The sequence below is a fragment of the Perognathus longimembris genome, chromosome 13 (assembly GCF_023159225.1).
Source record: "Perognathus longimembris pacificus isolate PPM17 chromosome 13, ASM2315922v1, whole genome shotgun sequence".
In the NCBI taxonomy this organism is placed as follows: Eukaryota; Metazoa; Chordata; class Mammalia; order Rodentia; family Heteromyidae; genus Perognathus; species Perognathus longimembris.
Window position 1 is genome coordinate 410,336 of NC_063173.1, and position 16,507 is coordinate 426,842.

Consider the following 16,507-nt stretch of genomic DNA (forward strand, 5'->3'; position numbering starts at 1 on the left):
AAGCCTTGAAATGGGCCCAAAGGAAATCATATGAAAACTCAGCTCTCATGACGTTCCAGTGCTCTTAAATTTGAGCCACGGTCTATGCTCACTCAATATGGACCACAAACAGGGAGAAGGCCAATCAACCAAATCCTCACCCACCCCATACTGGGCCAAGGCTGCTGGCCAAGGCGCAGGGGCCACAGCAGGAGCAACGGCGGTACTGTGCTCCTTTGCTTAGCTGCCATCTACCCTTTGGTTTCTCTTATTCTCATACCTCAGCAAACGTATCTTGCCAACCTACGGTTCCCCAAAGACAAATGTCCACGGCATAAACTATACAAATGAACTTCTTGTGTTTCAGGCTCGGGGCTCTGGGTCCTTTTCGTAGCTCTCCCGGAGGCCCGGAACCTTCGTTGCATTCGTAGACCATCTGGGGGAAGTTTTAGGCAGTGATACCAACCTACACACCAACCAATAGATCAGAGCGTGGGGACTGCGCGGCTAACGCAGGGACGCAGAGACGCCGGGCTCGCGGGGGCGGGGCTCGCGGGGGCGGGGCCCGAGGAGGCGGGGCCGCGCTCGGCGCCGGCCCCCTGCGGGGCGGGGCTTCCCGCGGGCCGGCTGCAGCCTGGGTCCGCGGGCTCGCGGCTCGTGCTTCCAAGCCCGGTGCCCGCTCCGAGCGCGCTCCGCGGCCCGCTGCCCGCTTTTCCCTGCTCGGGGTTTGTGCCCGTCCTCTCCGGCCCGTTTTTCCCCTAGGCTCCGGTGTCGGCGAGCCGAAGGCCTGACTCCGCGCCCCACGGAAGAGCACCTCCCGCCCAGGTGAGCCGGGTCCGGGGACGCGGGCCCCAGCGCCTCCCCCTCGAGGGCAGCGGGTTCCGTGGCCTTGAGCCGCCCCGGCCGCTCCTGGGCCCGCGGTTCTCAGCGAAGGGGCGCCGGCCGCGGCCGGAAAGCGTTCTTGGCCCCCGGGGTTTTCGCGTTCTTCCTGCTGGAAGGAAAGGGATCCCCGAGCTGGCGTGGAGGAGACCTGGAACCGTGTCCTGGAGATAGACGCGTTTTCCTTGGCTTCGCCGCGGGGTGTCCTGACCCCTCGGAAGCCAAGGGAGCCCGCCGAAGCCCCACCGCGCCACGCAGGGGGCGCAGGACGGGACCCCCGAAGGCTTGAGCCCGCGCAGCGAGCGCGGCGGCGGACCGCCCGAATGCCGTGCCGAATCGAACGGCCCCAGCGCGGGCCTGGGGGTCCGGTTTGCCTCCCACCTCGAGCTCCACACACACGGCTTGTGAAAAAGGAGCTTCGCCTAGTAAATCCAGAGCACACACAAGTCTGCATTGTAAATGTCCATGCCTTCACAAGTTCTACTTGTGGCTCTGTGATGACTGGGTATGAAAATTCCACGGGCACCCAGATGTTATTGTACGTTTGTCTTGATTAAATAGACTCTACCAAAAACAGTGTAACAGCCTGGCAGCTCATTGCCCAGGACCAGTCAGAAAGGATCTTGCCCTTCCTTGTCAAGCACTCTGTAGTTACAACAGTGTCTTTGAAATTACCAGCATAGCCATAAGTAATGAAAATTAATTTATACTGATAGGACAGCCATAAGTGAAACTGGGAAAATGTCAAAATTTATAATGAAGACTACTGTTTGAATAGTGCTTTCGTGTTTGTTTTATTTTTGCCAGTCCTGAGGCTTGAACCCGGGGCCTGGATGCTTCCCCTAAGCTTCTTTTGCCCCAGGCTAGCACTCCACCACTTGAGCCACAGCGCCACTCCTGGCCTTTCTGTTTATGTGGTACTGAGGAATTGAACCCTGGGCTTCATGCTTGCTAGGCAAGCACCCTACCACTAAAACACATTCCCAGCCTACTTTAGTGTTTAATAGAGCACTTTTGAGTGGTTCTTCATTTTTTGGCCCTCTTAAGTAGATAATATTCGTATCTCACCAACAAGAGGAGGATGCAGTGGTGCGTGCCTGTAAACCCAGCATTTAGAAGGTTGCGGCAAAGCCAGCCTGGGCAGGAAAGACCATGAGACTTTTATTTCCAATTAACCACCCCAAAATACAGAAGTGGTGCTGTGGCTCATGTGGTAGAGTACTAGCCTTGAGCTGAAGAGCTCAGTGACAGTGCCCAGAGTTCAAGCCCCACGACTAATGAAAAAAAAAAATGGGGGAGGTTGAGTAACGAGTGCTAGGTCACAGGTCACAGTACAAAGTGGATCTGTGACATGAGTCCTGCAGTGTGACAAGTTGTACTCCTCTGGTAAGCTTTCCATTTCCTCTTTTCTTTTTCCCAATCCTTACATCCTACTTACTGCCCATCCTGTGCTCCATTCTTTTTTTTTTTTTTTAATTTGATTGTTATTATAAAGGTGATGTACAGAGGGGTTACAGTTACATAAGTCAGGTAAAGAGTACATTTCTAATTTTGTTTTTTGGTTTTTTTTTTGCCAGTCCTGGGGCTCGAACTCTGCCTGAGCACTGACCCTGGCTTCTTTTTGCTCAAGGCTAGCACTCTGCCACTTGAGCCACAGCGCCACTTCTGGCTTTTTCTGTATATGTGGTGCTGAGGAATCGAACCCAGGGCCTTGGGCATGCTAGGAAAACACTCTAACACTAGGCCATATTCCCAGCCCCAAGAGTACATTTCTTTTTGGACAATGTTACCCCTTTCCTCCCTCTCTCCTGGTTTTGTGTCCCATTCTTATTGAGAATTCCTATTTACATGGTCTCTCATTGGCTAATGAGAGACGCCTGTTGATAAAATTCATAAGAGTTTGAAGTCTGATCTCTTAAGGTGGTGAAGAGGAAATTGTACTGGGTGCCAGTGGCCTATGCCTGTCATCCTAGCTACTTGGGAGGATAAGATCAGATCACAGTTTGAGGATAGCCTGGGCAAGAAGTTTGTGAGACCCCCATCTCAACCATTAATTGGGCAAATTGGCATGTACCTGTCATCCCAGTTATATGGGAGGCTAAATTCAGGAGGATTGGGATTCCAGGCCGCCCAGCCTGGAAAAAAGTAAGACTGCTTAAAAAATAAGCAGAGCAAAAGGGGTTGGAGGCATAGCTCAAGTAGTAGGGTACCTGCCTAGCAAGCTGGAAGTCCTGAGTTCAAACCCCAGCATCATTTAAAAACAATGAGGAGGGCTGGGGATATAGCCTAGTGGCAAGAGTGCCTGCCTCGGATACACGAGGCCCTAGGTTCGATTCCCCAGCACCACATATACAGAAAACGGCCAGAAGCGGCGCTGTGGCTCAAGTGGCAGAGTGCTAGCCTTGAGCGGGAAGAAGCCAGGGACAGTGCTCAGGCCCTGAGTCCAAGGCCCAGGACTGGCCAAAAAAAAAAAAAAAAAAAAAAAAAAAAAAACAATGAGGAATTATTATTATGCATTTCTCAAACATGAGAATATGTACTAAGACATATGCCAGGTTATTTCATTGTACAAATAGAGTATACATGCATAAACCTAGGTGGTATATACCATATTCCTAGGCTATATAGGATCTATGTCTGTCTTTCACAGCCTACTGCTTCTAGGACCACAGTGAACAAAACCCAATGAAATCAAGCACAGGAGGCCATTGGAATCTGAGGTGTGTGTGTTTGCCATAAGATATATATCATACTTGTTTTACAGTAAACTTTTTTTAGCCAGAAAAAGCACATTCTCATGATAAAGTCATGGTGTGGTAAATACATAAACCAGCAACACAATTATTTGTTATCATTTAAGTATTTTGTACTGTACACAATTATATGTACTACACTTACATGTGACTGGCAGCATGGTAAGTTTCCACACACATGTGAATAATGTGCTGTGACATTTAACATGATTAACATGTCACTAAATAATAGAGATTTTCTTCCGCCCCATTGTAATTTTATCATCTATGTGTTGTGTCATTAACTTATACCTTGTTACACTGTTCATGACTATACTGTTTGTGTGTGTGTGTGTGTGAGTACTGGGGCTTGAATTCAGGGCCATGGCTCTTTCCCTTAGCTTTCTTGTTCAAGAATGGTGCTCTACCACCTGTGCCGCACCTCCATTTTCAACCTTTTGCCAGTTAATTAGAGATAAGAGATTTGGCCAGCTTCTAAACACAATACTCAGGTCATAGCCTCTGGAGGACTAGGATTACAGGAGTGAGCCACTGGCACCTGACTATGTATTTTTTTTTATCATCATCATTCACAGGATTCAAGGGGTAATGTACAGTGATTGGTAGTTTAAAAATAACTGGCATGTATTGTGCTCATGTGATGGGCCTCTTAAAGCTCTTTAGACGTAAAGCTGGGATGACAGGTATTCACATAGCTATTGGTTGAAAAGGGGTCTCACAAACATTGGGGGGGGGGCAAGATCTTTCCCATCTCAGCCTTCTAAGTAGCTAAGATTACAGGTACCAGTCACTTCCACCTGGCTTAATTATTTATTTTATAGATGAGGATCCTAAAGCACCGAGAGGTTAAATGAAGTATTTGAGGGCATGTAGTCCATCTGGTCCAAATCCTTTGTGAAGCTTTACAACAGCCTAGCTGGGGGACAGAATGTACTCAGAAGAAAGCCTTGACCGTCTCTGGAAGGAGGGCCTGAGCTGGGGGGAAAGATCATCTTAGACCAATTTGTAGGAAGCTTTCTGGGCAATGCCCTGTTGCACTGCTTTTATCGATAGCCTGCTACCCATGTCAGACCACAGGCACGTGTTAAGCGCTCTCCTTTCATCTGTTCTCCAGACTCTGTAGAAATCCTGTGCAGTATGTGTCAGTTGTCTCCCTTGACACACACTGTATAGGAAGCAAACATGGGATGATAGGCATGGACAAATACAAGCTGCTGTAACTACTGAGAAGAGTAAGTAATAAGAACAAGCAGGAAAATTTAAAAAGGGTCACCTGTCTAGATTGGGGCCTCAGAGGCCTCCAGGAGAGCCAGTGAGCTTCTGCTTCATGTGGTGACATGCTGTGCCTGACACTGTTCTCTCCCTCAGTGTGTTGAGCTCCATTCAAACAGGCAGTCCGTGAAACTCCAGAGGGGCACAGGCATGTCTGCTTCATTCACGCTCTTCCACAACGAGAACCATGTCAGGTACATGAAAGGCACTCAGCCAGTGCTTGTTGAGTGACTGGATGAGTGTGTGAAGAATGAAGAGTAGGCTAGCCAGCTAAGGATGCACAGCAGGACAGAGGGACTGCACGTCAAAAACCCGAGCTGTGGGGCCCGCAGTGCAGCCATGGTACACTGACTACACTGAAGTGAGCGCAAAAGCTGTCAGCAGAGATGACCGAGAGGTGAGCAGAATCCTAATCCTGGAGGCTTTGGCACCGAATTACATCCCACAGATAAGGAGGCACTCGACAGTTTTGGGTTTTTTGTTTTTTTTTTTGGCCAGTCCTGGGGCTTGGACTCAGGGCCTGAGCACTGTCCCTGGCTTCTTTTTGCTCAAGGCTAGCACTCTGCCACTTGAGCCACAGCGCCGCTTCTGGCTGTTTTCTGTATATGTGGTGCTGGGGAATCGAACCCAGGGCCTCATGTATACGAGGCAGGTGCTCTTGCCACTAGGCCATATCCCCAGCCCCCATTCTACAGTTTTTAACCCATTCCATAGGCAGCTTTCTGTGGAAATGTAGAATAATGTTTTGCTGGTTTTAGCTACAGCCTCTTAGTTGGTCAACACAAAATTTTTTTTTTTTTTTTTTTGCCAGTACTGGGCCTTGGACTCAGGGCCTGAGCACTGTCCCTGGCTTCTTCGCTCAAGGCTAGCACTCTGCCACTTGAGCCACAGCACCGCTTCTGGCGGTTTTCTATATATGTGGTGCTGGGGAATCGAACCTAGGGCCTCGTGTATCCGAGGCAGGCACTCTTGCCACTAGGCCATATCCCCAGCCCTCAACACAAAATTTTTAAAACTAAAAATCAAAGTTTATTTATCAGACCTTATGTTAGTAAGTTCACACTTCTTTTTAATAGCTTGTCTTTTTAAAAACATATTTGAAGATAAGGAAAACTATCCTGAAAGCATCATATGACTCTAAGCAAAGCATGTGAGACTAAGCAATTGACCAAAAAGAGCCATTCAGAATTTTATGAGACAGTTATTTCACAAAACTAGAAATTGAATATTTTTTGTCAAAATCCACTTTTTATAGTCTCACCAAAAATACATTGATCCTCACTCTACTTGATTTGCATGCATCACCAAATAAAAATTCTGTACTTAAATAGATCTTCAGGAGGGTTAGAATTTAGAATTTAGGGTAGAGTGAGATAGTTCAACACAAATTTTTATGAGTAACTCATTTGATCACTAACTTGAGAGAGAACCATGGGTCACTATCATAATGTGTGTGTGTCTTTCAGACATGCATATATTATATTTTGATCACAATATCCAATCCTAACCTGGTTTTATTTGGCTTGCTTCCCTTCTTGGGCCTCTAAGAAGAGGAGTACCCATTTTTTGTTGTTGTTTTATGTATTAGCGCTGGGGCTTGAACTTAGGATCTTTCCTTCTCCCCTAGCTTTTTTACTCAAGGCTAGGGTCCTACTACTTGAGCCACACTTCTACTTCTGGCTTTTTTGCTGGCTAATTAGAGATAAGAATTTCTTATATTTGTTTGGCCAGGCTGAATCTAAACCTTGATCCTCAGATCTCTGCCTCCTGAGTAAGATGACAGGTGTGAGCTACTGGTGCTCAGCTGTTTGGTTTTGTTTTTGGAAGAGCACTTAGAGGCTTCCCTTGTCAGAATTATGACAGGTCAGCTAGCCTGGAAAACAATAGCTTGATTACTACAAAGCTCTTAATAGCTGAATTTGCAAGAAAGTAAAGGTCCTGGAAAAGCCCCTGAAGAGCAAACTGAAAAACCACAGGAGTTAGCACCTTAACCTGCCCTCGGCTGCTCTAGATCGTCCCCTTAAAAGCCTGGACTATAATAAGCTTGCCATTACAGCAACTGAAACCACCAGTGCAGGCACTGAGCTTAGTTGTTCTGGAACAGAGCTGAAGCAAATGCAGACGTTCTTTGAAGAGACCATTGCACACATACTACATACACATACATGTGCTACAGTCTGGAGAACAGATTGTTAGATGAGAGGGTACTCTTTGCTTTGTGCCTTTGAGTCCCTTATGTTCCCTTTATATAAAACAATACACATTTGTGTACCTTTGTGCATCCCCTGTGCCCTCCAGCAGGGGAGTGCTGTAGACTGGGCGTGTAGGCCAGCATGTGGGTACAGACACACACTGAGCTGCCTCCTATCCTTGCAGACGACATGGAAGACGTGAACAGACCTTTGTTCCAGCAGGAAGACAAGGAGGGGATTACCTACCGGATCCCCGCCCTGCTCTACATTCCCCCCAAACACACCTTCCTGGCCTTTGCAGAGAAGCGGTCCACCAGGAAGGACGAGGATGCTCTCTATCTGGTGCTGAGGCGAGGACTGAGGACTGGGCGCTCAGTACAGGTGACTCATCTCAGATCTGGGCCTGGGCCTTATTTCCTCTCTGTGGGCCTTGGCCTCTTCCTGTCATTGAGGGTTAAGCTCTGTGTGGGGAGCTGAGGAGGGAAGAACAGTAAAGGCCATGGCTCTCCAGAGTGATTATGGTGTGCCCAGGGCAGGTGGAATCTTCACAGCCATTGGACACTGTTGTCAGCTACTGTTACACGTGGACAAAGTGAAGCATGGAGGTTGCCATTTGGCTCAGGGTATACAGTTCAACTGCAGGCCTCTCACCCGGGCTCCGGCTCCAGAGTCCTCCTTGGTTCACATCTGTGAGGGCGTGTGGTAAGAACTTGTGGTGTGCTTTTCATTTCTGTTCTTTAGTCCTATTCACACAGAGGGGTGAGCACTGTTAGTCCCATTTTGCTGATGAAGGTTAGTACTCCATGAGGTTAGTGACTTGGTTTAAAAACATTTTTTTAAATGAACCTTTTCCCCACTTTATGCCAGTACTGAGCCTTGAACTCAGCACTGCGTGCTCTCACTATTAGACATAGCTTGGGATGTTGGAGTGTCACCTCGGAATAAGGACACCAGCTTGGAAGGAACTTGGTAAAGCTAACGTTATTTCTGCAGAAGGGTGTGTCCTCAGCCAAAAATCTGGCAGGCAAACACACAGACTATGGTAGCTGCTCCCTTTCTGTGCCTAACCCAGCAGGCTCCACCCCTCTGCTCAGATTGGCTGAGTTCAGGTTTGCAGTCTGCAAAAGGATGTGACTTAACAGGATACAATTAAAATTCAGACAGCTTCTCCAGCAGGACAGAAAAGCCACCGAGACTCTTATCTCCAATAAACTACTCAGAAAAAGCTGGAAATGGAAGTGGCACTGTAGTTCAAGTGGCAGAGCACTAGCCTTGAGCACAAAGAGGCCCAGGGACAGTGCCCAGGCCCTGAGTTTAAACCCCAAGACTGGCAAAAAAGTAAAAAAAAAAAAAAGATAATTGAAAGAGCTTCTGACAGGATGTCTTAATTAAAGTGCAGCAGAACAAGGATGTATGTGACTAAAGTGTGATTAGCAAAGACCAGGCCTCCTGGCCAAAGTAGGAACTTCTCAGAAAAACAATTTTCACAAGAAGAAGGGAAAGGAAGCAAACCACTTTGATAGAAAAGATTTTTTTCCCATATCACTTACCTTTTTTGCTCAAAGGCTGGCATTCTACCACTTAAGCCATACCTCCACGTGTAGTTTTCTCCTGGTTAACTGAAGATAAGAGTCTAAGATTTGTCTGCCTGGGCAAACTTTGAACTACCATCCTCAGATCTCATCACCCTCCTGAGTTATTAGGATTACAGGCATGAGCCACCAGTGTTCAGCTAAGTGACTTGTTTAAAATGATACCATCAGATAACGGAGGAAAGTAACAATAACAACCATGTTCTTACTACTACTAAATGCCTTATATGAGGTACATACTGTTATTGCCATTTTATAAGAGGAATCTGGGCCCGAGAATGAAAGCAACTTCCTTTGGGCCCACAGCTAATAAGCAGAATTGAAGCTGGAACCGTTGCCTTTCAGCAGCCCAGTCTTCATGAAGTGGTGGTGGGGAAAGAATGACTACTGTTGTGGAACCTGGGAGCCACAAGGTTACCTCAGACCCGGTATTTCTTAGTTGTGCCTTCCTCCATCAGCTTCCTGAGACAATGATTTTGAGAGTTTTGTAAAACATGCTGTGTCTCTATAATGGATCCTTTATTCCTGTAACCTGTACTTTTCTCTGTCTCACCACTAAACCTTCACACCTATAGCCGATGCCTAGTTCTGTTTCAGTGCAAATGTTGTGCTGCTCCACATGAGTCTTCCCAGTAAGCTTTGTTGTTGTTTTCACGGTTGTAAAGAATTTATGTAGTAAAGAGAGAGCAAGCAGCGGGACCTGCCTTGTGGCCAGGGACTGGCTGTTTTCTGTTATCCCTCCCCATCTTTTTCTTTTCCCTCTGGGCAGTTTGTTAGATGGTGATTGGTTGGTTTGAAACAAGCCAGACCCTGCCCTGGGTGGTGGCCACCAGTCGGGGAGGGGGCAAGCTGGCCTGGACCTGTTGGCTGATGTTTTCCCTGATTGCTGTTGGGACATGGGACCAATGAGCTCTGTTCTGGCTACTTCCTGCTCGATGGGGGTGATGAGGGGGCCCATGCCCACTGACAGAGAAGACTCAGGGAAACAGGGGCTTTGAAGTTGCTGTAGTAATGCTGGTCCTCAGGTCCTCAGTGGTCAGTAGTTAGTTTTTATATCCATGATTATTTGTAGTTTGAATTGATCTACGCGAGAGGGTACAAACTTTGTAATTTAAATACACAGGAAGTGTTAGGCCCTGCCAGAAAACCGTGTAAACATCCAGGCACAATGAACGAAGGAAAGGCTTATTGCTAGCTAAGGGCCAGCAAGACCCCTTCTCACAGGAGAGAAGAAGTGCCGGTTATTGTCTGAGGTGACCTATATAACCTACAAGGCTAGGAGGCAGAGACTCTGGTGTGGACCGAGGGCTTCATCATGGCGGGCTAGGGCTTATGGCTGCTGCCCAAGTTGTAGATAGGAGCCTGCAGCTACCCAGACTTGAAGGTCACTTGAAGGAGATCTTGCTGCCTCCTACGGTTATAACTGCCCCAGAGGAGTGCCATCTCAAGGTAAAGGGGGAAGGAGGCTGATTACTTACTTCCTGTACCAGATGGGCCTAGTGCTGCCTGGGAGCTGACTGGAATGGGGGAAGGGTATGAGTAGTCCTATCAATAGCCCCCAAAAAGTGAGGGGCCAAGTGGCTGATGGCAGCCAAGACCATGCTTGTTTTTATACCTCTGAGATCAGGTAGGCTTATAAAGACTGTTGTAACCATTTAGCCTATTGGAGGATGAAGCTTCCTTGTTCGTGCCATGTAAGTGAGGGATGATAAGGAATGCTGTATATTTTATAGCTAGCAGTGTCTGTTTATTGGTCAGTGACACTGTATTGGCTAAATTTGCAATCATTATATGATTGGCAACTATTTATAGATTTTGCCTCGTGTAAGGACTAACCCAATAATGGCTACTGCTAGGAAAATGGAGGAGAAAGGAAGGAGGCATGTGGGACTCCATCTTGCCCAGGTGAATAGCAAGGAGCTGGTTTGCACCTACCCAGCAGCACACCACAGCCCCCTCGCAGGTCCTGCCTGTGAGCTCTTGTGTCTCCAATATTCATAATCACGCCCAAATTGGAAAGTCTTAGGCTGAACTTGTACTTTGGCCAGGAAGAGTAACACTGAGGCAGGACTAGGAAAATGACGCATGGTAAATAGAAGCCAGGATTTAAAAAAATGCATTTAGAAACGTAGAAGTGATAACTTTGTGCCCTTTTATACTCCCATACAAGCTGCAATATTAGTACAAAGAAAAAGAAAAGAGAAGGGAGGTTTCCTCCATCTGACCTTGTCTGCTGGCCCAAAATAATTAATGTGCTCTGAAAACTGAGAAAAAGACACACATTCTGGAAAGGCAAATGCCAGGGAGAATGGCCTGTCCTAGCACAAAGCCCTTACCTCAAGAATAAGTTGGTTTCATGGCTGGCTGTATTTTTCTTTTTCTGGAAAGGATATGGTCAGAAGTTTAAAGAGCAGGTCTTAGAGACCTTGAGCTCAAGTAATAAAAGTGTAACACCAAGAATGATTAAGAGCAAAGATAAGCACTTATCTGAGCTCAGTGTGTTGCTTCCTTTGAGAATCTCCACTCTGTCGGAGTGTGACTTTGTCTCTCCACCTGCTTGCTTGCTCACAGAAGTGTGGGAGCAGGAACTATATCTGTCACACCAGTAACTATACAGTGGCAAGGAACCAAAGCCCTGTGCCAGGCCACTTTATATAGAGGTTCCAGGACTGCAAAAGTAACCCACTCCTGACAGAGACCAGAGAACTCCTAAGAGAGGTAAAAAACCAAACTGTAGTGGGCACCAGAGGGTGGCTGGGTGAATGCCAGAGATAAACTACAATTCATTGCTCCTTTTAAGAAAGCGTGGACTCTACTGGCCCAGGAAAAGTTTGGAGAGTACTGGGGACAGAAACCATCTCAGGGGATATGCAGTACTGACCTGGGGAATAAGAAAGTCCTTCCCTGCTGTTTGCGCCGGGCACTCATGGTGGGGGGGGAGCAGGCCAGGAGACTCCCCCTCATCCTTGTGGCATGGGCAGCTGGTGTATACCCGCCCCCCGCTGGCCCCTGGGGTAGCTACTCCCTTCCATGAAGGAGAAGGTCCCATAAAGTGGACTTGAGAGGAGTTCCCTCAGGAGGAAGCCCTCTAATGAGAGGACCGGGATACCACACTGGGAAGTTGGGCTACCACCCAATCTTGGCCTGGGGGCTTTGCCTGAACACCTGAGCTTCCAGACAGTGCCCATACAACCAAGGCTGGTTCTGGAGACACGTGTCAGGTTTTCAGTGCGTCTTGTTACATTTTGTCTTCTGCCCTGGGTTGAGTACCAAGATGATACAGGAGTGTGGTGGGTTCTTGTTCTCTGGTAGTAGAAAAATAAAACCAGAAGGATGAGTACAGTTGTAAAGGGTTTATTTAGTAAAGAGAACATAAAGGCCACTCTGGAGAGTGAGCAGCAGGACCCTGAAACCAGTTGTTCTACAACCTCAGTTGGTTTTTTTTTTTGGTTTTTTTTTGGCCAGTCCTGGGCTTGGACTCAGGGCCTGAGCACCATCCCTGGCTTCTTCCCGCTCAAGGCTAGCACTCTGCCACTTGAGCCACAGCGCCGCTTCTGGCCGTTTTCTGTATATGTGGTGCTGGGGAATCGAACCTAGGGCCTCGTGTATCCGAGGCAGGCACTCTTGCCACTAGGCTATATCCCCAGCCCACAACCTCAGTTTTTGATGAGGTTGGCTCACATTTCGCTATAGGGAAATTTTTACTTTGAGGAATTCCAGTCCTTCTTATAATCTCATGGAGATGATCTCACCGTCTGTTAGTTTACTGTCTTCTTTGTGGCTTTCTAGGACAGACATGTACAACAGGCCACCATCAAGGCCCAGCCCAGCAGAGTTTGGACAATGACCTTTGGTCATGTTGCCCTGTCTTCTGACAGAGCCTAGGAGTCATTATGTTTTTTTCTTTTTTTTAATGCCAGTCCTGAGCCTTGAACTCTGGACCTGGGCACTGTTCCTAAGCTCCATTTACTCAAGGCTAGCTCTCTACCACTTGAGCTACAGTACTTTTGGCTTTTTCTGTTTTTAATTGGAGATGAGAGCCTCATGGACGATCCTCAGAACTCAGTCTCCTGAGTAGCTGGGATTACAGGTGTGAGCCACTGGCACCCAGCAGCTTTTTTTCTTTTTCTTAACATAACCTCATTGCCCGGTAGCCACACAGATTCACACATATGCCCTGAATACAAGTTTGAATACGGACACACACACACACACACACACACACACACACTCACCATGTTGAGCACATTCACCCCCTGACACCCTCTCCTTTCCCCCTCTTCCTGCTAATGTCTCCCCAAACAGTCCCCCTTTAATAGTTCTGTATGTAGTTAATGTTTTAATTTTTGTGTCAGTACTGGGAATTGAACTCAGGACCTTACAATCTTGACTGACTTTTTTGTTCAAGTCTGGTGCTCTACCTCTTGACCCACACCATCACTTCCAGGTTCTTGCTGCTAGTTGGAGATAAGAATCTCTTGGATTTGTTTTTTTGATAGCTAATTGGAGATAAGAGCCTTATAAACTTTCCTTCCCAGGCTAACTTTGAACCATGGTCCTCAGATCTCAGCCTCCTGAGTGTCTAGGATTACAGGCATGAGCCACTAAACGTCCAGCTATACATATGTAATTTGATGAGTAGGGTATGTTTTAGAATAAACTTTCAGAACTGAACATCCTGAGAAAGAATATATATATGTATATGTATATTAGGATATATATATATATACACACACACAATTACTATATATCTTACAGAAGGGTTGAATCATTTACACTCTGACCCATATATAAAGAAACCTGTTTCTTTACTTTTTTTTTTACCATAGCAGTTATCAAATTTTTGACAAGTTGTAAGATGAAAAATGTTGTTGTCATTTTAATTTGCATTTCTTTTGTATGTATGAGGTGTTTTTTTTGTCTTTCTGTGGCTTGTTTGATCTTACCCTTTGCCCATTTCTATTGGGAAATTCAAGTTAAGGAGATCAGCGCTTTCTTGGCAGTATGTCTGACCAAGCATTATCTATGTCATTGTATCTTTTCAACACCTACTCTATTATGAAATTCTCCACCGAACGGATGCAAACACTGAAGTAAAGTGAGATTAACTAACTTGCCAATGCTTCCCAGGAGAGAGGCAGGAGACCTTCATTATCTGTCTCTAATTCCATGCTTGAGCTTTTAATAATACCCTTATAAATGACTATCAGGTAGCACAGGAAGTCAAAGTCTTGGTCTTAAACTTCTTTCTATTCATCTAGAACTTCCCTATTTTCTTACTTTATTTTTCTACCTTTCTTTTTCTTGTAACGTTTTACTTAGCCAGACTCTAGAGATGCAGAATTACTATAATTTAGACTCTGTCCTCAGAAATATTACTGTCTAAGAAAGGAGATAATTGCAAGAGTTTGCAGTGTTACATAATTGTTATGACTTGCTAGGGGAGGAGAGAGAGTTTCACAGAAAGCTTCACAAAAGAGGTGACATTTGAGTTGGGTATTGGAGGATGATTTGGAGGTTCAGACAAAGCAAGGAAGGACATTCTAGATGGGGACAGAGCACAGCTTATCCAATAGCTAGTATTATTTATTTCTTGCTTTGTAAGTCATCTTAGAACAGTTAAGAATGTAGCAACTACTTTGGGCTCTCAGGATTTAATACCATTTGTTTCTTGTGTCTGAAAAGTACCAGTGACTTTCATCTGTATCTCACTCCCCTTCTTTCTCTCTCTCCCCTTGGTTAGTGGGGACCCCAGGAGCCACTCATGGAAGCCACGTTACCTGGGCATCGGACCATGAACCCCTGTCCCGTGTGGGAACAGAAGAACAGCTGTGTGTACCTGTTCTTCATCTGCGTGCGAGACCATGTGACTGAGTGTCACCAGATTATGTTGGGCAGGAATGCCGCCCGGCTGTGCTTCATCTGCAGTCAAGACGCGGGCCACACGTGGAGTAAGCTGAGAGACTTGACGGAGGAGGTGGTTGAGCTCTCAGAGATGGAGCACTGGGCCACCTTCGCTGTGGGCCCAGGCCATGGCATCCAGACACAGTCAGGGCGGCTGGTCATCCCTGCCTATGCCTACTATATCTCACACCGGTTGTGTGGCTTCCCACTACCATGTTCCACCAAACCTCACTCCCTGATGATCTACAGTGATGACTTTGGCCTCACGTGGCACCACGGCAAGTTCATTGGGCGCCTGGTGACCGTGGAGTGCCAAGTGGCAGAAGTGATGGGGGGATCTGGTTTCCCTGTGCTCTTCTGCAGTGCCCGCACACCAGATAGGTACCGGGCTGAGGCTCTTAGCACTGATCATGGTGAATGCTTTCCGAAGCAGGCCCTGAACTTGAGGCTCTGCGAGCCCCCACATGGCTGCCAAGGCAGTATCGTGAGTTTCTGGCCCTCGCAGATCCCACACAGATGCCAGGATGCTAGTGGCAAAGATGTTCCTACCACTGAGAACAGTTCCCAGATGGACAGATCACTGTCAGAAACCTGGCTCATGTACTCACACCCCACCAGTAAGAAGAAGAGAATCAACCTAGGTATCTACCTGAACCACAGCCCCACGGATGCTGCCGGCTGGTCTCGGCCCTGGATCATGCACCAGGGACCGAGTGGCTACTCTGACCTGGCGGTGGTGGAGGAGCAGGGCTTGTTTGGGTGTTTGTTTGAGTGTGGGAATGAGCAGGAATGTGAGCAGATTGCCTTTCGCCTCTTTACACAACAGGAGGTGCTGAGCCACGTGCAGGAGGACTGTGCCAGCCCTGCTGGGAAGGAACCTGAGCCAGGCCCGCACGGACTGTGCTGTCTCTAGAAGGGAGTGACAACCAGAGCTTGGGTGCCGGAGCTTTCTGACAGCTCAGTTCATTTCTTCAGCCGCTTACTCTTTCCTTCTCCTTTAAAGAAAAAAAACGAAAGGTTTGCCGCAGTCATTGTTGAACTGGCAGTTGGCTGGCCATGATGTGATCTTGGCTGCTGACCTGCTTAGAGACCTTGGCTGTGCCTCCTGGACTGGGGGCCTCTGGTCTGCACTTTGAAGTTGACAGGGCTAGTCTGTGGCTTTTCATCTTGCCATTGCTAGGTGAGGTAAAGTGCCTGTGTGCTCCCTAGTCAGCAGGTCCTGGCTACGTATAAGACTGATCTCAAATGGAGGTTAGAGGACTTCTCTTTTCAGATAGCCCACGCTTGTCTGAGTGGGTTTTTGTGTGGCAAGAAGGAAAGGAAGTTAGGAGGTTTGGGGTTTTTTTGTTTGTTTTGGGTGTTTTGCTTTGTTGGATGCCTGTACTGAGTTTAGCACAGGGCCTGGGTTCTGTCACTTAGCTTCTTTTGCTCAAGCTTATTCCTTTTTGCTGTAATTGGAGATAAGAGTCTCATGGATTTTTCTGCTCAGGTTGGCTCAAACCATAAAACCTCCGATCTCAGCTTCCTGAGTAGCTAGGATTGCAAGTGTGAGCCACTGGCTGCCTGGCAGGTTCGTTCGTTCCTTCCTTCCTCCTCCTTTCCTTTTTAAATTTTTTTCTTTTAATTTCATTTATTTATTTTTTGTTTATATGATACTGAAGAATTGAACCGAGAGCTTCATGGATGCTAGGCAAGCATTCTACCACTAAGCCATATTCCCATTCTCTCTCTCTCTCTCTCTCTCTCTCTCTCTCTCTCTCTCTCTCTCTCTCTCTCTCTCTCTCTGTGCTGGTTCTAGGCTTGAACTCAGGGCCTACACACTGTTCCTGAGCCATTTGAGCCATAGCTCCATTTATATCTTTTTGGAAGGAAATAAGAGATTCATAGACTTTCCTGCCCAGGCTGGCTTTGAACCTCTATCCTCTTATCTCAGCCT

General features: G+C 47.1%; 1 protein-coding gene across 2 annotated transcripts; it reads left to right on the forward strand.

The window, feature by feature from the left end:
- The first annotated feature begins 743 nt into the window (after nt 1-743).
- Neu3 (neuraminidase 3) lies at nt 744-15,921 on the forward strand. Of its 2 annotated transcripts, none has more exons than XM_048361002.1 (3): nt 744-804; nt 7,229-7,456; nt 14,411-15,921. In XM_048361002.1, the coding sequence occupies exons 2-3, from the start codon at nt 7,265-7,267 to the stop codon at nt 15,482-15,484; spliced, it is 1,266 nt and encodes a 421-aa protein (XP_048216959.1). In that variant the 5' UTR covers nt 744-804; nt 7,229-7,264; the 3' UTR covers nt 15,485-15,921. The 2 variants fall into 2 exon arrangements, with proteins under 2 accessions (XP_048216959.1, XP_048216960.1); XM_048361003.1 differs by lacking the exon at nt 744-804 and adding an exon at nt 3,395-3,578 and having other exon boundaries at nt 7,260-7,456.
- The last annotated feature ends 586 nt before the right edge of the window (nt 15,922-16,507 follow it).

Coding starts and splice junctions, on each gene's coding strand:
- Neu3 (XM_048361002.1), top strand. CDS start 7,265: ATGGAAGACGTGAACAGACCTTTGTTCCAGCAGGAAGACAAGGAGGGG. Junction 7,457..14,410: donor GGACTGGGCGCTCAGTACAG/GTGACTCATCTC, acceptor CCCCTTGGTTAG/TGGGGACCCCAGGAGCCACT.